Below are 27,200 nucleotides of genomic sequence, written 5' to 3'. Positions count from 1 at the left end.
AACATACCTACTAAATCAATTAATCCTCGCTACCTTAGCTTTGGGCCCAATTTTATTATGTAAAGTTGTACTGTGCAGGTGAGGCACGGCGACTTTGGCAAAATATTGGCAACTTGGAAGGACATACCTCAGGTCAAAGGTTTGCAACGTGGTGATAAATGACTGCTTTTGCAACATATAAAGCACCGGTTCTTCTTAAACTTGTTGGACGTACTGAATGAACCCCATGAGTTTCCAATGCGCATTCACCAAACCATTCATGCAAAAAAACAAAACAAAAACAAATTGAAGACATAGGCGTAGGGTTTACTGGTGAACGAAATGAACAGAAAGAGTAGCCTTTTTCTTGAAGTGTTGTGTTATAATATTCCCCATCTCCATGCTGTTTAAGTAAGTGTTCCTTTAAATTTGCTAGATACCTTGTGCTGGACTATAATTGCTCAACTTGACATTGCAAATCATGTAGTTAGTCACTGACTTCTATCACTCAACTCAACGCTTAATTTAATGAGTACCTTAAAACAGCCACCGCTGTTTTCTTAAGATCGAACCCAGGGCCAGCAGATACAATGAAAACAGCAGTAGCCCCAGAATTGAACCCTGTGGAACACCATACATTCGGTTAAGCATGTGAATTAATATTATTTGTCCGACTTTAGCAGTACTTTTTAAAAAAAATTATGAAGGAATTACAATAATAAAGAAATCACTTGACGTACCATCACAGCAGTCAAAAGTCGACTACTGAGTGCACCAGATTCCCTGCAGCACAGATAGGCTAAACAATGTAGTGTGATCACCTGCAGCCAATGATGGCCAAGCGAGGCTTATCATCACGAGTCAAATGAGTCGGGGTGTGTGTGTTGACCTCCAATGATCCCCTGAGACTGACTCACCGAACCACTGGGGTTCGATTTAACCCAGGTTAAGAATCACTGGTATAAAGGGTCCTTGGCTGTCTTTAGCACGACTGACTCTGCGGTTGTCTTCCACAGGCCCATTCTTTGTCATACACAAAATAATGGAAACATTAATTTAGTTTGCTAGTTGCATTTGTTGCATTATAAATATTTTTAGGAGGTGGGTCACGTTTGTCCTGACAAAAAATAACAGCGCAAAGTATTTCTTATTTTTCACTTGAGACTTTAACAGGACTTGGATGAAAGTCTACAGTATGGGGAAGCGGTGAATCATCCATTTCACCTCGCAAAATAGTCCTGGCTGACTACTAAAGAATGAAAGTAAAACAGGAACAAGGGCGTATTTAAAAATGCTGTTCAGCACATACACGACCTCACCATTTGTCTATATATAGCCTACGTCAGACAGCATAGATTCATTGTATGTTATGTGGGGTAGATGCACAAGTGTGCATGACCGTGACTTGTGTGTTTGCCCCCATGGTGAGGACATGATGTTCCTGCAACCCTTCAGCAGCTTTATAGCGCAACCGGGCCCGAGGGACAACCCACACACTGACCGCCACACATGAACACATTAGCCAGGGACAGAGCTGCTCAGCACCCTACAGAAAGGCGGGATTTGGCCCATGGCCTCCTATTGTATACATCCCGTCTGCTTTGTCTATGCTACCGTGATAGGTTCCAGTGCACAAGCACAGACAACAGTCCAGTTAAAGCATCTTCGTTCTCCCATGACCTCCACTTTGCTGAATGGCATCCACCATTATGGTGGTGGTTCATTTAGATTAGAGATGTTCAGACCATTCTAAACGTGACAACCATGGATGACTATATTAGTTGACTTTATTATAATTGCCCATACGAATGTAATGTGACATCTTTAAAGCTTTCCTAGAATCAATATTATGTATTTAATGTCAGTAGATGTTTCATACATACATTTACATTTTGGGTAAATAAACGTAACTTTTTTATTTTCATCCCATGAAGCCTGTGTGACTTACCTACGTGCTTGGACAGCAACACACAAAATAAAAAACACATGCGCAAAACGTTACTGGAAACTCTTGGGATCATTTCGGCCATTTCTAAAGGTCTTCGAAATACAAACTTGTCCTAGTAATTTTGTCCAAATTTGACAAGTTGTGTGCTACATATACTAGATTGTAAGCGTAGGACGTTCCAGGTAATCCACGATACGGATACGGTATGTACCTTCGTTTTTGGATTTGGTACATTTGAGGTATGCGATTTTTGCATTAAGATACCAACTTTGTTTTCTCTCAAAATTATATCTTTAGTTTATGATTTTATTTTATATATTAAAATTGCATTTTGTAGTATAGTAGATGATATAACTCATTTCAAGTTAACCGTTATCTTAACACAGCATTTTTTAGGGTAAACTGCCTCTTATCCCTTGACTACTTGTGTGCACGAGACTATACAGCAGTATAAAATACAGGTAATGAATTAAAACAAAAGATGTAAACAAAAAACATTGCTTGTGTAACAGTTGGATTAAGCATGGGTGGATTTGTATGCATACCTTTAGTAATACGTATATATGCTGAATAAACTTCTAAGTATACTGAAGTGTAGACCTATCGAGTCGCTCGACTGGCGTGTGTCCAGCAAGCATTTTTATCAGGATACAAACACAGGAGAAGCCTGTGTTTGCTTAAAAAGTGCGAAACATGTTTCAGGTAACGCTTGCAGACAGTAATACGTCTCTTGCATTCCTACTAAATACAGTAGAGGCGTGATAGAAAATTTTTGAAATGTGAGTTTACATTATTGTGTTTTTACTGACTCATCATTAACTCTGCACCACAGTGTCTGAGATGGACCAAATGTCTTGTGTGTAATAGTCTCGCCTCGAGTGATTCATAGAAGAGATTCCTTAAGTCTGCTCTATTTTTTAGTTGTTTATTTTCTTGCTAACTTTCTTATGATTTTTTATTGTTTGTATACATGGTAATCTAGCTAGCTATCAATGCCAAACTGTATGCATGCTTCTCTTTTATTCTGTATTTGCATCAGCACAACATTTCACAAAGCTTTCTTGTTCAGGAAAACACTGGGGCTGCACAAACATCCACTGCAGGAGTACACATAACATTCAAAAGCTTTTCTTGGCACAATGGGCTTTACATAATAATAAGTGTATTATATTTAGAATTGCAATTTCATTCGTCATTTACTTTTCAATGAGACAGCCGCGGTTCTCTGTGTATCCAGAACGGAGCTGGCTTAGTTTTATATATAGGCCCGAGTATAATTAAATGAGGTTTCCAGTCAGCAAGTTGCTAACATTAGCGCATACCATTGTTGTAAGTTATTTCATACACAGTGCTAGCCACTTGCTCAACACTGTCCAGGTCTGCGAGCCGTGTGTCGGGTGAAACTGTCTGTTTACAACACGGGAGGCGTTACGTCAGTCAAATGTCAGCTAGTGAATGTCAACTATGTCGCTCCAATCTGTGCACTTTACTACCTCACTGTCAAGGTTTTGTGAGGCACGTATATAGATTCATGTATATACCTACCACACATGCAGTGTCTCGTTTGATCCTTCAGCAATATGGCAGTTCGGTACAGTACTTCCTCATCGACCTCGTTTTCCTCAGGTGATGCGCAGTGTTTCTTTTATGATTTTAACTCTGTCTCAGGGTATGTCTGTGTTTTGTCATACCTGTTGTGCAATAATGTCTCGGGTTGTAAGATTCAATAGTTGACATTGTTAAGGTAACTCAATGCTGGCTGAGGAGCGTCTGGGACAGATGTCAGTCACGATGACTCAATGCTCTCTTGTGAGTAAGAAAGTGGTTACGAGACAAAACTCAAATATAGTATTAAATGCATACCCTAAACATGTTTGTTTTTTTAACCTATATTAACAGTTTAAAATTGGCTTAAAGAAGATTTTGACTTCAAAAAAAAATTGCACTGGAAATGAATGTGTACATGCACATGGGGGGAAGACTCCTGACTCAAATGTACTACTTTCCTATTAAAGAGTGCTTTAATGCTGTCTAGTTGTATCTTAGGGCATTGTTTGAAAAAAAAATTGATTCATTCTTCAGTAGCGAACATGTAGGGTTTACTCTATAAGAAACAGTCAGTGTGATATAGTGTCATTCTACACCACTGCAAAGACAACCAGAGCTGGGCTCTTCCGTTAATTATCAATTCCCATCGATGACGGTGCCCACCTTTTGCCGAGTGTTTCTGCATATTCGGCAAATGCTTTATGACGCGAAGCCTCGCAAAAATAAACAAAATCAGAGGCACCCTCTGTATTCAACCCGATCGAGGGACGTTAACCTGCTTCAGTCGGTGCTCAGTCCATGTATTTTTGTCAAGGCTCACTGAAAGTTGGACAGTGATGAATAACGGAAATGCCCAGCTCTAATGACAACCATGACAAATTGCTGAATGTATATGAATTTTGTCTGCATTTGTTCAAATGCCTCATTGTTAGTTTTGTATTCAAGCGAGGAAGTGTCTTCCTTTCTCTTTCCTGTCTCCTTCGAGCAAATATCCACGTTTGACACTTCAGAGAAGTAGAGGCTTAAGACCTGTCAGCACCTGATTCTGTCTGGCCCCTTTTACTTTTTCCTTTCTTTTCTTTTTTTCCCCCTTTTGTCTACCCCGGGGTAGGAAGAACAACAATGAAAGGGGTCGTGTAAGAAAGTATCAATGTAGTCAACTGCATGAAAATCATAGCTGATGCAAGCAGTAAGAAAACAACACAGCAGATTAATCACTATATTGAGAAAATGTGGGAATGGAAAATGAAAGGAAGGTCGAGCCAAAGAAGCAGGGTTGGGCATGTTTGTCGTGCTTTTAGGCTGACATCATAGCTGCATCAGCACTTGGTGCGTGTTGGATCATCAGGTAGGTTGGAAAAACAGCTGAAAATACACAAATGATATTCAATATTTAAGTTTTGATGTAAAAAAAAAAAAAAAATCCCAAAAAGATTCAAACACATGTTGATCTGTCCATAGACACCCAGAGCAGCTTGGATTAAGGTTGGGCGATATTTAAATTAAGACACCGTTTTACCGTCTCCACATTTCACCGGGGTATACTGTAATACCGTTGCTAATTTTAGACTCTTTTTTTTTTTTTTTTTTAAAGACTCATCTTGCGCTGACAACAGCCAATCTGTCTACAGTGTAGAAGTTAATGGTCACAGATCCGTTCACCGTGTGCTCCGGTTGCATTTGTAATAATCTTTTGTGTGACGAAGCGCATTTGAATGTCTGTCACTCCATGACAGCACATCTTTAGCTGTAGTGTGTAACTGACGTGTATGCACCCCTTTTACCCCACAGAGCCAAGCTCGGGTAGCATTACGTAGAATACATTGTTCCCCGCGGACGAGCACAAACTTTTCCGGTCCTCCACACTTACAAATTGTTTCTCGGTTTACTGGACTCTTTTAATGGATCCCGCTGTGGGCGCACATTCGACATCTACGCGACACACAAACATAAGCACGCAGCCTCCACCCCCACCCCAAGAGCATGCACAGATACACTCACCAGTGTGCCGCGGTCTCGGGTTGATGTGTGTCAATGGACGAAAACAAAATCACTTACTGATTTTTTGTAGAAATAAAAGTGCTTTGTGACGCGGCGACAAACGTATTTCTGTGCAGCAGTGAGCGGGTGATATGGTTCCTCAGATGATTCCGGAGATACGAAGTATATTTCATCTTGCACCGTTACAGTCCTCATGCAGATTTTGCATACAGGCCATATCGACATTTGCTGCCAAATTGTTGCTTTTTTTTTTCTTTTTGAAGGACCGCTTAACCGAGCTCTGCTGACTGGCCATTTTGCCTCGCTTCGTCCGAGCATTCATGTGACTGTCACATGACTAACAGCTTACTATTAATTTTAAACGGTTATAGTAATATTCATTGTTATAGTATTAGTAATTAGAAAACAATTACAAATGTCGTGTTATCAAATAATTTTGTTTAATATCATAATAGGTCATTATACACCGCAGGCTGCAGTTTTTGTTGTCTTGGTTTTTTAAATGACGGTATTGACAGTGACACCGTTGCTATTTTTGAACACTCCGGTATACCGTATTACCATTTTACCGCCCAACCCTAGCTTGGATCATTTCTAATTACATCATTTGATTTCTTGCTTCAGTGCAATGATCCTTGAAAGCTTGAAAACAATAAGTTGACAATTAAGGTACCTTGTAGCATTTTGAATTTGATCTTCAAAATATTGGTTTGTGGCTTTGACTTGCAATGGAAAAATCTAATTGGCAGAACTTATAAACCTTTAAACATTTGGTGGGCACAGACTGTCCCGTTGGCTGCTCAGATTGGTTCTTTGTAATACAGAACAACAATCTGACAATTTTAAACATTGACGATGAGGAGGATTTTTTTTTAAATTAATATTTAGTGCTATAGAGCCTCCCATAGTACAGTAGTTGTTTGTTCATTACCATGTGACACATCCTCATCAATCCTCGCATCCACGTTCCAAGCGCCCCCTCTCTCCTCGTCCAAACAGTTTAATCCTAATGTCGTACTACTTTGCATCTCACCTCACTTAGAACAGGGAAGATTTCTAATTTCCCTTCCAGTTTGCATCCAAAGTAACCCTTCCAAACCTCTCCAACAACATGACAATGTGAAAAGCACCACCGCCAAGTGCTGGGCATGGTACAGAGGTGATAAAGTTGGATTGTGCTGTCAATAGTTTCAAGGATCCAGTGCCATTTAAGCATTTTAGATTTTTTTTTTCTCTGGGCTCCTGCATCTGTTGGCATACATTGTTCTTTTTTTGAAGACTTATAATTACATCTCACAAAGTAGGCTATGGGTAAATCTCCAGTGACATAAACTCAAACCTAAGGACGGACTGAAGACCACGACTTGACTTCTTGCTGTCTTCCGATTGTTGCTGTTTCACTTAAGGCCTGTAGGTGACTGTAGCACACATTTCAAATTGATGGAATGTAGGCATTCAATCAAGAAGACGTTTCAGACTAGTGGTTGAACAAATTAGTCGACCAGAGAACGAGCCAACTTTGCTACTCTATGTTGATGTTTAAAGTTGGTTACCCGTTAATCACTTATTTTAGGTATGCCATCTTCCAATTGTCCACTTTACAAAAGACTTATGACTCACCCGTCCGTTGCCATCACCAGATTAAAAAGTTTGAAATATCTGTAGATTTGGAATGGTAATTTTAAAAACACTTCCTAAGTCCTGTGGAATCTGTAATGTACATACTGCACAGGCAAACAAACACATATTAACTCAGGCCACACAAATAACCTGCATAAATTCCTTGGTTTGACTTCAGGGGCTTTGCTACTTGATTCGCCACACGGCAACAGGAAGTGTCCAGGTTTACACCCTTATAAAAACCTGTCAAGGCCAGGTGTGTGGCTTTAATTAACACAGTGGAATCTCTGCTCGTCCACTGCTTTTAAATACAACTTCAAACATTTTAAACAAAGCACATTTCTCAAAAGTGAATGAGGATCACGTAGGCTTCCTCCCACATATTTGTCCATTCTTGAGCTATTAGCTGTAAACCTCTTGCACTAGCTTACTGCTGCAGTGTTGCATGCCCGCACAATACACGTACCAAGTATCAAGTAAAATTCACAGCATCCCTCCCGCTATGAAACTTTTATACATCATTGTTGCTTTTGTCTGCTTGGGAATGAGTTTGTGAGGATTTACACATAAGCTTGTACTGAAATAGGTGCTTAAAAATACATTTAATTGTGTGCACACGAACAGAGTTAAGTGGGTTAACCGAGTTGTTCCATATGAGTAATTCTGGCCCTTTGTTTCTTCATCCCCAGACATGAAGCTACACTAGCACTTAATCAGCCCCGTAAAGCCGTTTTCCATAGCACTGCCGTAGAACATCTACTCTGTATTGCACAACTGTCCCGTTGGCTATTGTCATTAGTGAACATATTCACTTTACTTGCGTGCAAATATCAGCAATTTTCACATACGGGTTGCACATAAACATTTGGTTTGAAATAGAAACAATATGAAATTAACTCTTTGACTGCCAGACGTTTTCAGAAAAGGGATGCTGTCACTGCCAGCCGATTTAAGCATTTTGACTGATCTTTCAAGGTCCACAGAAAATTTTGTGTTTGGACTATGGAAACACACATACTACCAAATGAACTCTCATCTTTCATCAGAAAAAAAAGCTTGTTTCTACCTTATTCCGTTATTCAGTAAGCAACAATAGAAAATGGTTAGTTTCACCCAAATGCTCTGTTTTGAAACAAAAAACGGAGAAATCAAGCTTTTTGTGAAACGATATTATTTCATGCACTCTAGTGAATTTGACACCTTTTTTTTCCCATGAATGATGCCACAAACACCTAAACAGTGCTTTACTTCTGTAAAACACTACCACCAACAATGAAAAAGTGTTTTTTGATAGCAAAGTAAGTTTATTTACATTCAACAGTGTAACAATTTGACAAAACAATTTGGCAAACTATTTACAAATGTGTGCAACCGTGGTACTATTTACAATTGTGTGGATGTTTCAAATGCAGTTTTTCTTTTTGTAACACTCCCCTGCGTGCTAGTGGACGCAGCAGGATTAGTTTCACTGCGATGGCTCCTTCGCGTGCAGACGATACACTTTCTTGCCGGCCTTTTTTTCCGGGGAATAGCAAGTATCTACTGCAGTGTGTGTTTGGCCATGTTGCCATCAAGTCTACTCTCAGGATCATGATACGGTGACGTTACGGTGGTGTTACATCTGGCTTGCTCATCAATGTGCTCTTTAGCATTGGTCGATGCTTTTCGTCTTTGAAAAAAATGCTCAAGCGTGAGCTGCTTGCAACCGGTCGCCATTTTCGCTTCCTCAGCCATTGTCCCCTCAACACTCTAGCTCCGCCTCACGTCTTCTACTGACGCCTACCCAATCTTGTCCAAAGAGAGTCATCGCTGCCATCTAGGGGCCAAAAATAGGCAATTATACTAACTAGATCTGCTTGATACTTTCAGCACAGCCAAGGCTTTCCTCCACCCGTTTCCCCAAAAAAAAAAAAGAAAACTTGGTGAACGTCTTTTAACGTCTTTGGCGCTCCTCCGTAGGTTTTTACTAAACGTTATTTAACGTTTTTGGCAGTCAAAGAGTTAAGTGATAAACTGTCTTTGAAAGGGTTAGGATATCAGCTGCTAGAAAAGTAATTACTTATTCACACTAGGAAAAAAATCTATTTCTGCATCATTAGACTTCTAGCAGTGGCACATACTATGTGAACTATGAGCAGTGAAGCACTGATGAGATAGACCACATAAATGCTCCCTCTAAAGGTGATGAACTCAGTCACACTCTAATAATCTAATACGCGCCATTCACCCAATCACCCAACACTGAGCTACAGCCCTATCAAAGCAGTTGACCGTGGCCAAACACTGTATGCATTATGCTGACTAATCACAACACTGCTCTTGACAGCCAAAGAAAAAGTACTGCTGTGGTATGCCATCTATAATGTGCTCAGTTCATCCCTACAGCCCTCCAGGAGGTCTCAGTCTTTTCCAAAATATTTCATATTTCAATACTCCCCCCATTACGGCCACAAAGTGAGGTCCACAGGAAAAACAATTTTACTCCGTCCAGTCAAACACAATGGCATATATTGAAAGCCTTTGCCGCTGAGGCAGCAATTGATTATATAAAGCCAAATCTGGTGCAGGTTACATTTGGTGTCCTTAGGCCATGACGTGAATCATGTAAAAATGTGTTGGCTTTCAAAACAAAGACTATTGTGTCATTTGCCAGAATCAGCACTTTAAACTATCATCTGTGGTTGTGAAAATGAAACCTTTGAGCCATCACAACTTGAACATTGTTCCAGGCAAGCCAGCAAGCGCAGCACTCCCAGACGAGACACAACTCGGAAAGCTGGAAAGTTCCCCCCCACGTGTGGTGCAGTTGTTGATTGTTTAGGTGATTACATAAACTGTTCCACCCAGACGGAGAGAGCATTTTTCATGGGTTCTCCTTTAAGGACTTGTGTTAGTCAACATTGTGGCCTATTAAGGCACATAACAAAAGCTTTTTTAGTTCGCAATGTAATTACTGTGCTATGTTTTGATGAAGACATGCTGGTGACTAAATAAGCAGCTGTTGTAAGAGTGACAAAGAAGAATGAGGGCATAACAACAAATGTGCTGACTTTTTAAGACTCTTAATGACTGAAATTACCCAGGACAACCCAAAATGTTTACTGAGCACAATACCGGGGAGTTGCCTTGAGTTAGATCATGGTCTTTCATTCCAAGAGCTACACAAGGGTTTGTTTTTTAACATGTCATTCAGCATGATATATGTAGTTCTTGAATTTGATATCTTGTGTTGTATCCAAGATTGTGATTGGCTGGTGACCAGTCTAGTGTTTAGTATAATTCTCATCCAAAGTCAACTGGGATAGGATCCAGCATAGCTGTGACCCTAAAGAGCACAAGTGGTATAGAAAAAGGGTGGATGGATGAATGGATGTGGATTCTGTGTCAGTCCGTCGTGGTAAAGAAGGAGCTGAACATAAAAGGTGAAGCGCTTGATTTACCGGTCAATCTACGTTCCCTCCCTCACCTACGGTCACGAGCTGTGGGTCGTAACCAAAAAGAACAAGATCCTAGATACAAGCGGCCAAAATCATTTTAGTTTGCAGGGAGTCTGGGCTCTCCTTTAGCGATAGGATGAGAAGCTCGGTCATCCGGGAGGAACTCAGAGTCAAGCCGTTCCTCCTCCACGTTGAGAGGAGCCAGCTAAGGTGTCTCTCTCTCTCTCTCTCTCTCTCTCTCTCTCTCTCTCTCTCTCTTTCTCTCTCTGTCTCAACACAATACTTTGAGCTGATTAAACGATGTGGCATCTAGTACACGTTTGTTTTGACCAATCACGGCAACGGATGAAAATGTTGTCATCAGTCTCGTATTGGAAAAAAAAAAAAGAGAAGCATGAACTTCTTTACCAGATAAAAATGCACAATGCGCCTCTCGCTGTTCAACATTCAACAAGGAAACGGTGAATAATTCTGAGAACAGAATTCATTTCAGCGGTGTCAGCGCTTCCTGGTTTTGTCACAGCTTCATGTCTCGCCTTATTGGTCCGACCTAAAAGAGGTCGGTTGCGGACAGATCCGCGAGAGCAGTACAAGATGGATTCACATAGTTTTTGTGAACAAATACCGTGAGAATCCAGCTTCGGCAAGGTTAGCATTCAAGAAAATGAAAAGCTATTTTCAACTTGTGTAGTAGAGGTAGAAAATATTTGATTTGTGCAATATATATATGAAATTGACCATATTTGGACATACAAAGCTTTTGCTAATAACCATGATGTGATAGCAGTAAAGTACAAGGTATAATGCCAATGTTAACAATGTGGTGTTTAGTAACACAAGACATATGCAAATGTTTGATTTCTTGAAAAGTATTGATTTTGGAGCCACAAGGATTCCTCCAGACATCAGCAGTATGTTGATTACTGTTTACTGTGCAGCATTTGGTTCAGTGACAAAATAATACAGCGAAGGCTAGGCTTACATGACCAGGAGCAGGGTACCAAAGTACAAGTGTGAACAGAATTCTATCTTTTATGAACTAACGGCATCTTGAAAACAGAAGATGCTTTGTTTCATTCAAAGGGTTGTTTATTTAATGGTGCACAATGCAGGGCGTTATGAAAGGGTGTCTTCTTTCTCATCGTATCATTTTTAATATAAGCTCCCTGTGACAGCATCTCTTGGCGTCCTTCCTTGAAACTGATGCTTCTTTGACTTGATAGCCACCTTTTGGTTATACACAAGTGCCATTATACCAAGCTGTTTCTTCCTGTAATATAAACACACAATGTAATCTTTGCACAATGACTCTCCATGTGGGGCATATAAAGGTTTCTTTGAGCACAAGATGAAAATTATTTCATGCATACGTGTCCTGTGCAGTGTGGGTAACATATCTCCGCCTTGATATAGGGTATTGTCCTCCTCCCTCGTGTGGAGGTGAACTTCGTAGCCCAGTCAGAGTCTTCAGTGGCCTTTCTGTCTGCTCTCTGTCAGAACAGCACATCCATTGTTTGAGGGCTGCCCTACCTTTTCCACAAGGTCACAGGGGGGGCTACAGATAGCAGGAAGAACAAGACGAATCACTCCATCTGGGTCAGGCCGGGAATGGAGCAATAGAGCGAGTGCTGGGAAGGAATAGGTGGCTGAGCAAGAGAATTAGAGGGGAGGAAAGGGTAACTGAGAGGGGAGAAGAAAGGGAAAATGTGATTGAGAACAGACTGAGAGGAAGTTGAAGATGAAGCGAAGAAGGAAAACGAGACAGGTAAAGATGAGGGGAAGTAATTACCAGCGTCAATTTTTCTTTGTTGTGCTCACCGATGCATTCATAGAGGGTATGGAGAGAGCAGAAGTGGTCATGGGTAATTACCTGAGCGCAGGTTCACTTGCTTTTGATCCTCACACCGTGACGATGAGTCTTGAGCAGCCTATTAGCTGCACAATGCATCACCGCAGCCACACCGAAATGCTCATTGGGGTCTTCCTCACTTCATTTAAACTGATCTCCCGCTGCCGAATATCTCGGCAAGGAAGGTATTTTGATTCACAAGGATGCTAGTTATCCATGACAAGAAACAAGATGGTCACAGATCTTAGGAGAGAGCTTCTGCAGATGTTCTTCTGACTTCTATGCGTATGTTGTACAGCTGATCTTCTCCATTACTGCAATCCCTTACTGTACCATATAATTGACTCAAATTAAGACATTGTACCATTTGTAATGACTTAGTATGTACTGTAGGTGAGTACTTACGTTAGTGGTGCTGCTTGATGTATGTAATGTTTGCCAAAAAGGACAATGTAACTCTTATACTACCACACATTATCCAAAAAGCAACCCAGACAGTGCCAGCCGATTTCGAGCATTTTAACTCATCTTTCAAGGCAAACAGAATACTGACTACATAAATATGAAAGATTGCGTTTCATTCTTTCATTAGAAAAAAAATTATGTTTCTACCTTATTCCGTTCTTTAGGATTCACCATTGGAAAATAGGTCATTTGAGTGACATTGAGCGAAAATTGAAAACATAAGGAGAATTTTCTGCACAACAGTGACTTTGACACTAATATTTTTTGTTTAGTGACGCTCTGTGAATTAGATTTAATGTAAAAAACGGTTTTGATCATTCACGTCATCCTTGAAAACGTTCTTTTTCATCAGATTCGTCATGTTTCAGTATAATTCCATACTACCGGGAGCCCATTGAAAAGAGATACTGCTGACCATAATTAGTTTTGTGATTTTTACACCCATTTTTACACCCATTTTTACACCCATTTTTACACCCATTCACAAAAGGAGGCCTGCGCTACAAGTTCCACTGCCCATTGAGGAAAAAAACAGCTGTAAACGTCAATTAACGTTTTTGGCAGCATTCATTTGGATTTTAGTATACGTCATTAAATATTTTTGGAGGTAAAATATTTAAGAAAAACAAACACTGCAGACCAAATTCTCTCCAAAAGTATATAAAATGGTGCCCTGACTTGCAAGTTTAATTAGTTTAGTGACCACACTCGCAGCTGACATTTGTTTCCCTAATAAACTCTTCCCCTTTGACATGAATGGAAATGCCATTAATTTATTTCAGCTTCTCCAAAAATCAACCTTTTAATAATGAGGAATATCACTGTATTGCAAAATACAAATAAACAATCAGAGTGAGTATGTTATGCCTCATATTTGTGATATGAGTCCTTGTCAGCAATAATTGTCAAGGTTTACTTTATGGTGTATTTGACCTAAATCCACCTGCCTTTAGATTCAGTATTGCATAAGCAAATACCAACAGTATTTTCGCTCATGAATATACTGCCAACTTGAAATATTGCAGGTGTAAGGCCACGTCAATCACTACTTTTATGTCAGCAGCGTGTAGTAAAGTGTATTTGGCTGCTTTGCCATCTAGTGTGGAGTCAGACGTGTTTAACGCCCACACATAATTTTTGTACAAATCTGTGTGTGCTATCTTAGGCAATATACGCTCAGACACAGACAGATGGGCTCAAATGGGCATTCAGTGATACACGCACTTGTTCGAGAACATGCTAAAACCTGCTCCAGATTCACTCAGTGAGTTTTTGTGTGCCTTTGATTTGCCTGGCCCGCTTTTATTGTTTTTCTATATTTCTCTATACGACGGGCGGTATGCGGCTGATTAGGTAGATAAATAGAGCCCAAAGGCAAGAGAGCGGAGGAGAGGAAGGATACTGAGCCTCCTCTTGCCCTGACACATCCAAGCAGTGGAACTTAAATCCGCAGAGGCTTCATGCATTTTAACATCCCGATTAGGAGCAGGCTAACAAGTGCTTTCGCTGCCGGGCTGAAACAGATATTAAGTGCTTTTGCAAAGCCGCCATTTGGTTTGTTTTCTTTGCGCCTCCGGGATAAAAACCTTTGATCATGCACTATAACAACATAGTGTTAGGTTTAGGGCCAACGTGTCGTACCAAAATGTGAATATACAGCTGAAAAAAATGTTTTGTAGCAATGCATTTGTGTGTATTTAAACAAGCTGAGCTCCTATGCTAGATATAATTGTCTGTTGTCACAAATGGATTATGATTTTGTGACTGCCCTTCTTTTTGTGTTTTGGCTTCTTTTTGGGGGGTCTAAAGTTGAACAGTAATAAATAAAGCAGTTAGTTGGGCGTGTTGTTTTGTGCAAGTCCGTGTGTGTGTGCGCGTCAGGGTCATGGAGAGTTCCAGGCCCGTCGTCTTCGGATAGGCGTCATGATAGTCAGTGAATAATGGCCTCAGATGACAGAGTTAACACAGTGATTATGGCTCTTCACTCTTGTCCTCCTAATTCCACTGTGCAGTCGAACAAACAACCGTGCGCACATTGTGGGTTCTTGTGAGCGTGAAGGATTATTTATTGTCTTCTCCCCTCCTCTCTTTCCCCATTCAGCGACATATTCGACGCCATGTTCCCTGTCACACACATCGCTGGGGAAACGGTGATCCAGCAAGGTATGTATTTGAGGCCGCAATTTATACACTGTCACAATTGTGTCATTGTAGTGCAATTTTAGTTGTCATGTGTAACAACACTGCCATAATTAGTGGAGTGCGGTCCAGACGGGGGTGCCCAAAATGCAGGGCATGAGACACATAAGACATATGGTATGGGAGACAGGGGAACCAATTCCAGAGACAAAACACTCTGTTCTGATTGGATGGCACAGAAAAGGCGGGGAAAGTTGACCAGACCAGGTGAATCCAAAAATGAATTGACAGCAATCAGACTGGGAGCCTGAGATGGGGAGAATGAATTTGAAAGACAAAAGATGCCCTGCAAAATAAACTACAGAAGAAAAAGCTAAGCCAACATTAAACCTCCCGTTTGTAGCTGTAAATTCTCCCTCAAACAACTGGCATGTATTTCACATAATGAAAGCAAAGCTATGTGGACTAAACATCAAGTCAGTCATTTTCTCAGCTCAGGCACCTCGAAGGCAAGGTCCAGGAGTATATCAGCCCTAATTTGGAGATAATGAGTCTGGCCCAGTTTGCAGGCCCCTCCATTCCAGACAGCCCATTGTTATATACACTATAGGGTAAGGTATGCAGTGTACACAAAACTGATGTCATAGCTCATGTCTGGGCTTCAAGAAGCCACCCATGCTCCTGGACCATTTAACACTATTTAGACATGGGCTTGAAGTTATCGACTGTGGCTTGAGTTACATTTAAACAAACATTTCCTGGAGACAAAATTCCTATATATAAAAAAAAAAAAATTAGATTGCAAAAGCAGTTTACAATTCTATTTGTTTGTCTATGTGTGCACAGCGCAGCAGCCCCCAACTCTTTTTCGCACCACAGACTGTAAAGATATATATTGATGGTCTGGCTTAGAAACAAATAAAACCAAATGATTACAACTAAAGGGAGCTATGCGCATGTTTTTCTGTGTTGTGGTTGACTAAATCGAGGTGGTACCGCTTTGAGACACCTCTGCATACCGACTAAAATACATGCCATGTTTTCTGACTAGGAAGTCAAACAGTATGAATGGCAATAACCACACTGCGTATACGAATGAGGCCTGAGTGTGTGTGTGTGTGTGTGTGTGTGTGTGTGTGTGCGTGTGTGTGTGTGTGTGTGTGTGTGTGTGTGTGTGTGCGTGTGTGTGTGTGTGTGTGTGTGTGTGTGTGTGTGTGTGCGCAGATAGTGGTCAAATATTTGCCTGAGCTCAAAGGCAGAAGGAGCTCATGAGAGGTTGGAGAGCCGACGTGATAAAAGACAGGAAGAGCAGAAGAAAAGAATGACAGAGCGAGAGAGAGAAGTGCAAGGGAGATATAAGAGATGAAAGCGCGAGAGGGAATGGAGGCGGGGCAGCCAGGTTGCAGCAAGTTGTGTGTATGTGTGCGTGCACGTGTGCGTGCGTGTCTGGGGGTTCGCCATTCGGACAGGCCATCAGGCGGACAAGGATCGTTTTGTGTGACAAATGAACGAGCGCCCTCCACTCAATATTAATTAGCCGTGTGAACTCGGGTGAACTTTACACACTGGCTTTCAACTCCTCAGGTGAGCATGCCCACAGGAAAACACACACACCAACAAACGCATACACGAACATACTTGTGTCATGTACGCTCATGCATCATTACCCACTTGAGTCTTGCTTATTGTCGAGTTGGGTGTGGCGTCACGGTGCTCGTGTATGCAGCAGTTTGTTCTAATAAGTTCCCGTGAGCCCTTTGTAACAGATAGTGTAATTAAAGGAACCACATTTTTCCTACCTTATCTCCAGACGTGATGCTTTTAGGCATCGTCAGACAATTGCCTCCCCTGGCTCGCTTCAATTTAAACGCAAGGAATGCTTTTGTCATTTCACATTTCGTTGTTTGCAGCAAATTAGTTGATCCAAACTGCCAAAGCTGGGGGAAGCAAATATCCTTGCCTGTCTCACTGGCATCTGCCAAGTTATTTATTTTCTCATAATTTTCTCCATTCTCCTGGCTAATGACTGCCATTTAGATTGCACCTGAGTGTCCTCGATTTGCAATGGTCCTGACATTCATTTACTAAGAATACCTTACTTACCGTTTTTTCATTTTATTGTTTTGTATTTATACCTTACTTACCGTTTTTTTCATTTTATTGTTTTGTATTTATGGCCTCAAAGTATTTAATGCAACCCTTGTATATTCCTATTGGAATTTACTTTATTAAGGTGCGTACTAAAAGGGGAATGTCCCAAGACAAGTATATAGCCAGTTATTTTAATTGGTGTTTCAAATGTCAATTTGATTGAAAAAATAAAGACAGATTGTGGCGTTCACTATTTATGTTTTTTCCCAATTACCTCCAGGCGATGAAGGAGACAACTTCTATGTGATTGACCAGGGAGAAGTAGACGTAAGTGGCCATCAAGAAACACTCATTCATTTTCTCCTCATAGTCTGATCTTTCAGCAATTCAAAAGGGATTCCATTGTGCAGTTACACCCCCACCCCCCACCCCTTGTTCCTGAAGGAATTAAAAAGAAGGTTTTCAGAGGGAAAATCCAGCCCTCTCCAGTCATGTTGAAACAATGTTCCCCTTCAACAATGGACAGGTTGTATTTGGTTGCCTCCGTGCTTTGTTCTCTCCCGAGTTCAGTTCCACACCGATGCCAATCTGAACATCTTGCTGCGGAGTCGGCGCACGGCGAGGCAGACAAACCGAGGACATCTTTTGTCTTTGCGTGTCTGACATGCAGCGATAGAGTTAAGTGGAGAGATAAAACAGGAGCCGACAGGGAGTTAAACAGGAAGTGACCTTATCGGCTTACGGCGGTAAGCGCAAGGCCCTCATAGTTGGACAGAAGCCGAAGCTGGAGAGGTTAGCTGCACAAAGCCACATAATCGGACCACCGGAGAGATAGGGACACGTGCACAAATACAATGAGCAGACATGATGACTTGATAGAAACAATGTACTGTGGAACCTCCAATGTGGAACACCCTAAAAGTCAGGGGAAAAAACAGAATTAAATCAGAAAAAAATATCTTTTAAATGTCAAATGAAACTCAAACCATCATTATTTTGTCCGATTTCTGATCAGTAACATCCGCGCAATTGTGGCGATATAGCTTTAAACAGTTTGTCACCATTTAAGTGATCATGATTTGCATGGCATGAAACACCCATCCCCAGGATATAAGAATTTAAGTTTGCAGCGAGTAACAGGTTAAATTGTGACGCATTATTAGCTATCTAGCTATTAGCCTGTACCAAAAAAAAAAAGCAATTCGATGACATGGCTTTTTTATAGTATCTCATTAGCCGCCGTGAGTGTCATGCACAAAACAGCGGAAGAGCGAGGACTTCCTCGCCGAGGAGGGTGGGAAAAAAAATGAAAAAGGCTTTGGGCTGGTGTGGCTGCTTTAGAGGGTCTCGCAAGAGCAAGTGCCGCAACGACCTGGTGGGACATATACCAGCCACTGGAGGCTTTAAGAGGTTATAAAGTGTTTTCGCGACTCAATCGTGGCTATGTGTAGGCATAAGTAAGATACTAGACGAAATAACATCCATTTTCCAGGTCATATTTTATTGACAGTTGACAGCTGAGTGGAGCATGGTTTCAGTGCATTCAGTGGCCACGCCCACAGCATTTCAGAGTGGACGTAATTGCTTGATTTCTAATGATTTTGGAGCCTCAATTTATATATTTGGCGATTTTTAAAAAACATTTTTTTTATATATATTCAATTTTGGCAGGGTTGTTATCAACTACCATATCTGTGGTATGTCAAATTTAGAAGACATTTAGTTTCACTTTACAGGGACCTAAAACATCCCCTTACAATTAACCATAATTAATAAAGGTTTTATTATGGCAAATGCTTTAGCCAGGAACAAATTCATTTACTTTATACAGTATTATGGGATGGAAGCATATTTTTTTTTTAATAGAACAACTTAGAAGTTAACCAATGTCATGTAACATATTGTGTTACCACTGCTTGATTTTAGTCGTGTTTAATATAATGTGATGATTTTAATTTACATTTTGCACTGTATCAACAATTTTTAGGTTGTGTGTAACTTTCTAACTTTTATACCGACGCAAGCAATTATTTTGCAAGCGCCTGCTTTTACCCCTTTGTTTTTCACTAGGTATGGCATTTGGGAACAAAATTGTATAATTGCTTTAAAAGTAAAACAAATGGAACTGCAAGTCATTTGAAAATGCATACACAGTCAGTGCAGCCACCAACAACACTTACAACAGTTTTTGACGTAATTCCCACCACAGCTTTACAAATTCTGTACATCTTAACCATTCAAATAATTTGGAGTCTGAGTCTGATTTACAGTGTTTCACTCCACCCTGACATCTATCCTTTATGGATACTTGATCTACGAGACCATTTAGGTGACAAAGTCAGAAAACTATTGAGACTGCACTTCCCCCAAATTCTTCTGACATAACCACCATAATCATCTTTTTAAAGTCTTCCATGGTTGTAGTGACTAATAAGTCTCCTGGTCAACTGAACCTTGAATGATCACCCTGCAACAATGGTCGCTTCACAACAACCACCAAATGAATGAAACTCTCCCTCTGTGCCTCTGTTTCTGCCTTTTGTGTTATTAAGTCAACAGGATAGTGCATTGTGTGCCCTCGTGTAAAAGTGTAACTGAATCAGGGAGTGAATGAGTTTATATTGTCAGTTGTAGGGTAGACCACGCGCATGTTACGTCAGCCACTATTTTGATTTATCTGCGTTCAGATCTGAAAGTAGACCTTCAAATCAAAGGGAAGGACTAACAAGAGAAGAAAAGCAGGGATGAAAAAGGCATTGATGGGTAGACAAGAGGGATAGAGGGTCTTTTAGAGGGTCTCATCTGATGGCTTAGCAGGGATCAAATACTTAGGGACAAGCCAAGAAAGTGTATCACATTGCCCGGAAACTTAGGAGGGAGTCAAGAAGAGTCAGAGGGGGGACTTTAAGGTGAATAAGAATATTGATGAACAACAACACAAAATTAGCAGACGATTATCGAGGCAAAACTGTTTGCAAAAAGTCCAACATACTGCATGCACGCCAAAGTCATGTAGAACACACTACTTTAATCAAACAGCAAAACAACTCTTGATTAAACAGATTGGAGCTGATTAAATGGAAAGTGTAAAGTCACGTTTCTTGCAATATACAGTTAAATACAGATCACCATGATTCAGTTAGTTTCCCATGTGGATTTTGTGTGCAGGATAGCAATAGCTCTACGTATTTATTGTAAGACCCGCTGCATGAGTTGGATAGTCGGACGTACCTGAACTGGACAGTCATGAAAAAAAAATACAGTTGGTGACTCACACCGGCGCACCTGACGAGCAATTCGCTCACACTTGAAACTGAAAAACTGCAATCCATTGTCTGGAGACATACTTTTGAGACTCCACATTTTTGCTACTGTACTTTTCATTGAACAGATATATTTACATGATATGATATATTTAGTCTGTATACTGTATTGTACATTGCAACACTGTTCCGGGATCAATATTTAAGTATGTGATACTCTGTTGTGCACCATGCACTACTACAAAAGTAAGAAAGCACATTGTATTGTTTAGTGTTGGCTCTTGCTCATTCAAAGTGCATTTTGACCTGCAATTTTGAACATCATCTGCCCTGCTCTTGATCTCTCAACAGGTGTATGTGAACGGGGAATGGGTGACCAACATTGGAGAAGGTGGTAGTTTCGGCGAGCTGGCCCTGATTTACGGCACTCCCAGAGCCGCCACAGTGAAGGCCAAGACTGATCTTAAACTGTGGGGGATTGACCGCGACAGCTACCGTCGCATCCTCATGGTAACACAATAACACACTCGCCACACTCATGTAGTTCAAATTTGTGCCCCGCAGGATTGGGTGGTTTGCTACTGCTGCTGCTGCTTAAAGTTTATTTCTGCTGTCATAAAACTTTTGGTCTGAGATGTGTTAAACAAATTGCTTTCCCACTCCTCAGAGAAGACACTACAGAGTTACGTATTTTATGTGAGGCCTGTTTATTATTATTAATTAAGGTTGGCTTATTCAACCGGAGGGTGCGCACTTCATACTGCAGTACTCACTGACTCAATAAAGTTTGCTTATCTGGCTGCCGTCAGTACCGGTCCAACACTTGCCAGACTGAACACAAATTATGTGGAAAAGTAATAGCAGCTGTAATGACTTCACTTTTTGCCACCTGGAGTCACCCAGTGTTGTACAGTATATGGTTTTCATACTTGTGCCTTTGTTTGCGGGTGGCCTGTTAGCCTGAAATAATAAAAGGCCTCTGTTAGATTCTAATTTAGCGGAATTTTGCAATCTAATCACGTTTTATTTTAATCTAATTATATGATCAGATGAAGGGGAGGAGGATGATGACAGAGGGCGAACACATGTGCTAAACTGGAGTTTTTCTACTCTAATTGTTTAGCATATCTCATTTAAGTAGCGACCAGGTTCCTCCATTTGTACAAAAAATGGTTTACATTATATGATGTGTTTATTAGCCATACGACTTACGTTAAATGTAACTAGAATTGAGTACATACTGTGGCGAAATAAAAAGTTGTTCAAGTACCTTTAAAAAAGCTTTTTGACAGATTTCACAATGACAAGGTGGACATTTTGGTCAAATTGTAGTAGTTGATGAGTACATGGTGGACTTAGCCACATAATTCAGTTAGCAACAGAATTGCACTGTTTAACATATATATTTCTAATTTCTGAAGGGTTTTCCTATCAGTGAATATCTCACTATGACAAGAGTGGACATGTTGAGCTTGACAACATCGAAACATACACATAACATGATAAAATATTGCATTTACGCTGCAACTTTCCACTCTTTCAACCTCTGTTGTAAATAAAATGTTGCGGATAGAATACTGGTAAAAATGTCATTAAAAATATCATTACAGAGTGGATAGTAATTTGATTTGCTCAAAATGACCCATTTTATCAAATAACTTAGTTAAAACCAAGGATTTTATGTTTTATTTATTTAATGTTATGTCATGTAACCACTTATCACACGTTACATATATTGTAGTTAGCAGAGCAGTGTGCGGTACATCCCAAAATCATGCACAGCCAATGGGGGGGGGGGGATGGTATGAAATGGAGGAATAGCATTTGAAGGGACTTGTGTACTTGTGTTTGGCCATTTATAAAAAGACCTCTGCATATTCAACTACATTTTCATGTTGACTGATTCTGACGAGGACATTTGTGGTGATATTGATCCACACGTATGACGGACTTGGTATCCTTTTTCGAAGGATGGTCTCTGTTTGAGGATATACGTTAAATGTGGTTCAGCACTAGCTGGTGCACACACATTTTTGCTGATATAATAATGACTTCCTCTCGTGTTGAGCTGACACCTTTCTCCAATTAAATTCCACCGCCTCCCATTTACCTTTCAAACACCTGTTTTCCTGAGCACTGAACATTTGTGTCAGTTAGTTTGTAATGATTTATGCTCGGGGACGTTTTGCAGTTGGTTTTGGCCCGCCTTGCCCTCATGTCACCGCTCCAGTACATAGTTTCACGTAGGGCACATTAGCCCTGGTAACCTTTTCTTCCTTCAAGAACGCTCCCTTTCCCTTATTCTGCCTTTCCCTCCAGTAAAGTGAAATTCCACTAAGTAAATCTGCAGTTAATTATTGCTCTCAGTTATTTGCAAGGACTTTTTATTTAATGTTTGGTATTCTGCCAATGCCTTTAGGGTGAAAATCAATGTACATTACGTGCGGTTTAATGACAGCAATTAAAGGTCAGACCTCCTCCATGGCAGTTGCATGGAAATGTCAGGCGCTTACAGTAGTAAGTCTGTGACACTATTATTGTATATTTATTATGGGGAAAAAATATTTCACATGACTCTCAAATAACTAGGCTTCATGTTTTCCAATGTAACTCTTAATGTTCCCATGGAGAATTTTTGCCGTCCCTCAAAGGACATTTACCAGTATGTACTGTATATTCACGCTTTAAAAATTAGGATGGTCATTTGGAATGAATCGTCTTGTTTATTAATTGGGCAAAAATAATTGCCTAAATAAAATGTCAGTTAAGCTACGTCCAAACAGTTCTTGATTTTGGCCCAACTCCTCAACAACCAACAACACTGGCATGGAAAGGGGAGTTCAGAACATTAGAGAGCTTCTCAGACCCCATCAATATATTTTGAAAAGAGCACATTGCTTGAGCAGACATCAAATCAAACATCGAATCAAGAGTTTGAGAGATTGCAAAATAATGCCTCTAAATGCAGCACTTTCCACAAGTCACCTTGATCTGCACCTGCGTACAAAGCCGGGCAACAGGACCAATAGAAGACATGCAGAGATGAGGAGGAGTGATGGTGGACTGTACTGGAGATAAAAGTGATGGCAATAAGGCGCAAAGGGTTTAGTTTGGCTTTGTGCCACACCTCAACTCTTTGACGACTACACCTCAAAGAGGAAACGCTGACATGAGCACGGTTCATCTTTAACCGCAGGGCGGTTACGGGGGTGAAATGCATGAGGTGGTTTTATGGTTAGATCTTTTCCCAGTACCATTTCCTTAAATACGCTTCGTCCCTCTAATAAATGGTGTGCCCCAATTATCTAAAAAATAATCACCTCCTTCAAATAGATACATAATTTTTCCTTAAAATAAAAATGAAGATATTTTGTAGTCAACAATGTGATGAAAGTTGAGTTGAGTGATTCAAAACTCACCGCAATGCTGATTGTAGATATAAATAATGGAAGCCGTGTACAGATTTTTCTCTTCAATAACGTAATAGCCAGGCTTTAAAATATTAAGCATTTATACTTTCAATTTCACATGCGCTTTTATTCTACAATAGTTGATAGACGTGCTACCGGTCTCATTGTTGGTTACCAACGGCATTTAGAATAGCCTAACCTAGTGCGACTAACAGCTATTGTCATCCACCACCAGTTTATTTTTGTACTCTCAAACCCATGCAGGTGTATGAAAAATGTGTTGCCAAACATATTGCAATGCCACCTAGAATTACAGTCCAGCGATGGCAGCAGACCGGACATTAAAGTAAAGACATTAAAAACATGAAAGATTTTAACAGCAATCCCCATTTGAATGTTTTTGCTAAACAAAAAAGCAGCACTGAATCACCAACAATATTGTGTGCATTCATATTTATGTTCCTTAGAGACTTATTTATTCTACCCAGCATGCTTTGTTTTTTAAAATTTCTCCTTATTAGGCCTTTTTATTTTTACTCCGCTTTCACTTGATGTTAATTGTACCGTCAAGTATGACTGCAAAAATCTAAATGAATGCTGCGCTCCTATTAGACATCTGTGTGTGCTTACTTATTGAGGGACAGACGTGCACACACACTGATCATTTATACAGGAGGGAGACGTAGAATGTATTTAATGCGGTTGTTTATAGGATTAGTTTGAGAGCACATTCCTCCCATTTATGCCAAATGATATGAAATTAAAGAAACCACAATAGCAGTCAATAGATATCATTTCCGTATTTTGCCTGATTCCCCTTGCTCACTTTTTCCTTTGACGTTCCGCCACATACAAGACTGTAGTTGTGTGAGTGATGGAGGGAAGCGAGTTAGGGAAAGGTGTCTTTTGGGTTTAGACTTGTCAGGATGCTCACGGACGGGGAAATCCCCTGCCTGGTGGGTGGGACAGGCCACACACACACACACACACACACACACACATACACTTACACATGGAACACAGATCAAACAGCCTTCACTCATATGACCACATTAAAGCACCTGCACTTTTATTATTATTATTTTTCCAGTATTTTACTGCTCTGATTGTGTCATTATGCCGAGCTAAATAAGCATCATGGGCCCCTTTTTTGAACTTTGGAGAAGAGGGGCACATCTTACTCCAACCATATATGGTAAGACTTAATGACAAGTGGGACGTAATAAAAGATAAAGCAATTTTTAGCATGCTTTATGGGCTGTGTGGAAAAATAAATATTCCATTGTGAATGAAAGGAGGACTCCCTGTCATTTAGAAGTACCTCAAATGTATCTCATGTCAACAAGCGTATCCTTATCCTTAGTACAAAGGCATTGGTCTATATGTGAAAGTCATCTGTATAACATTTGATCCATAAATCGATATCGTTGCTCATCCCAGATTATTTGTGTCGGCATGTAGTATATTGGTCAATGAGAATGAGGATATCTATGCATCTCACTCCTGTCTTGTTTTTACAGGGCAGCACTCTAAGGAAGCGAAAGATGTATGAAGAGTTCCTCAGCAAGGTCTCCATCCTTGGTAAGTGTTTGTGCAGTGTGTGCATAGTGTGTAAGTAGTACACTATACACAGTATATCATGTAATGTAGCTGTGGAATGCATGACGCGTTTTCCTTAGCCATAGTACGAATGTGTCTGCACGTGTCTGCTGCATTAATGTGCTGTTCATGTTATGGTTTTAATGTATCACACATTTTTAGAGCAAAAGGCATTATGTTTCAAAGAGAGTCCTTTTTGATTTTTAACAAAATGCATAATTTGTCCCAGAATATATTTCTGTTTTTCAAGAATAAAGGTGTAATTTTAAAAGTTGTATTTTTGAAGTGCAACTTACTTCCCTCATTAAACTTTGACCTTAAAATCAAATTTTTACGACTTTATCTTAGAACAATTCCACTATATACACTTGACTTGACACATTTCTGAGGCTCAGTGCCCTACATTGCCAACGGTTCTAGAGATTTTGTACTCATCTTTCAAGGCCCACAGAATATTGTGTTTTATGACAGTATTATAATCGAGCCTACCAAAGAAAAGATTGGTTCACTTTTTTTTTCTGAAAAAAAAAAAAGTTGATCTTTTTCTGTTCTTGAGTAATCAGCAGTGGAACATGGGGTGATTTGACCAAAAACAACAGTTTCTGACCAGAAATCGGACAAAACAAGCTTTTTGTGATCATAAACATGATTTTGACGCTAATATATATATATATATATATATATATCTTTAAAACAGAAACAGCTGAGATTTTCTCATGATCGCAACACACATTTTCTTTTATGACACACTCACTGCTTATACAGACGCTCCCCAACTTACAAATGAGTTACGTTCCGAGCGATCGTTCGTAAGGTGAATTTGTTCGTAAGTTGCTTCAGTGCTATATTTTGTATTATAATTTATGTTTAAAGAGAATACGTACAGTACTTACTGTACTACGTATGTTAGAGAGAGAGAGCGAGAGACACACACAGTATGTACATGTACGTAATAAGATAAATAAAATGAAGTTTAACTTACTTTTGGAAGATGTACTCGATGCTTAAGGATTTGATGGAGGAGGAGGAGGAGGAAGAGGAGGATTTTATATCATGAGAGGTTCTTCGTCGTCGCTGGAATGGGCTTCAAAAGTTACTTCCTCCTCCGTAACTTCAATGTAGGAAGAAGTTGAGGGTCGAGGAGAAGAAGATGAGGGTTGATGAGTATCTTCCTTGGAGGATTTACTAGAAACTGGCCGAAAGAAGCGATCTAACGACGATTGCACAGTTTTCTTCTTTTTTCATCATAAATGATGCAGTAGCACTGTATGGCATCATTCAATTGATTTGCAACCTTTGTGCAACGTTCAATATTTGGGTCTTGCTGCTCGGAGAGTGCGATGGCTTTATCTATGAGCGACAGGCGTTTCTTCTTCTTCCTCCTCCTCGACACGTTGCTGAGCCTCCAATGCTGGGTGAGCTCTCACAGCGCCAAGCGTCGGTATTAGCGGTGGAAAGAAGCACTAAAGTACTCGGAAAAAGGTGCGCAATACAAAATCTAACTTACAGCATCTCTTTCCGAACATTTTTTGACATGCGCGCAGACATGTTCGTATGTACCGTTGTTCGTAACTCGAATGTTCGTAAGTAGGGGAGCGTCTGTACCATACATACAGTACATATTTATATACATACTCTGAGTGTGAGGTGCTTGAACTATGCCGACTTTCAGCATGTTGGCATTTCTCCCCCTCCATTTAAGCTGAGCCTCTCTTTACCATTGGAATTTGGGTAATAACAGCCCTGCGCAAATGGTTTGGTTTCAAGCAGTGGCAAATGAGATTCATTCAGACTCTGAAAAGACGTCACAATTGGACCTGACATCTCGTCCCTTCCACCTGATCATCTGCG

The 27,200-nt window shown here is 40.3% G+C and overlaps 1 protein-coding gene across 3 annotated transcripts in view; it reads left to right on the top strand.

Moving 5' to 3' along the window:
- Window positions 1-27,200, top strand: part of prkar1b (protein kinase, cAMP-dependent, regulatory, type I, beta) — a 74,264-nt gene that overhangs the window by 36,250 nt on the left and 10,814 nt on the right. For all 3 annotated transcript variants that reach the window (XM_077558277.1, XM_077558279.1, XM_077558278.1), the window contains 4 exons: window positions 14,949-15,010; window positions 17,358-17,404; window positions 20,692-20,850; window positions 25,271-25,331. In XM_077558277.1, coding sequence (XP_077414403.1) covers window positions 14,949-15,010; window positions 17,358-17,404; window positions 20,692-20,850; window positions 25,271-25,331 — 329 coding nt within the window. The remainder of the gene's footprint in view (window positions 1-14,948; window positions 15,011-17,357; window positions 17,405-20,691; window positions 20,851-25,270; window positions 25,332-27,200) is intronic.

The sequence above is a fragment of the Vanacampus margaritifer genome, chromosome 2 (genome assembly GCF_051991255.1).
Source record: "Vanacampus margaritifer isolate UIUO_Vmar chromosome 2, RoL_Vmar_1.0, whole genome shotgun sequence".
NCBI classification, from domain to species: Eukaryota; Metazoa; Chordata; class Actinopteri; order Syngnathiformes; family Syngnathidae; genus Vanacampus; species Vanacampus margaritifer.
The sequence above is the reverse complement of the archived record's forward strand: the minus strand, read 5'-3'. Positions and strand labels throughout refer to the sequence as shown.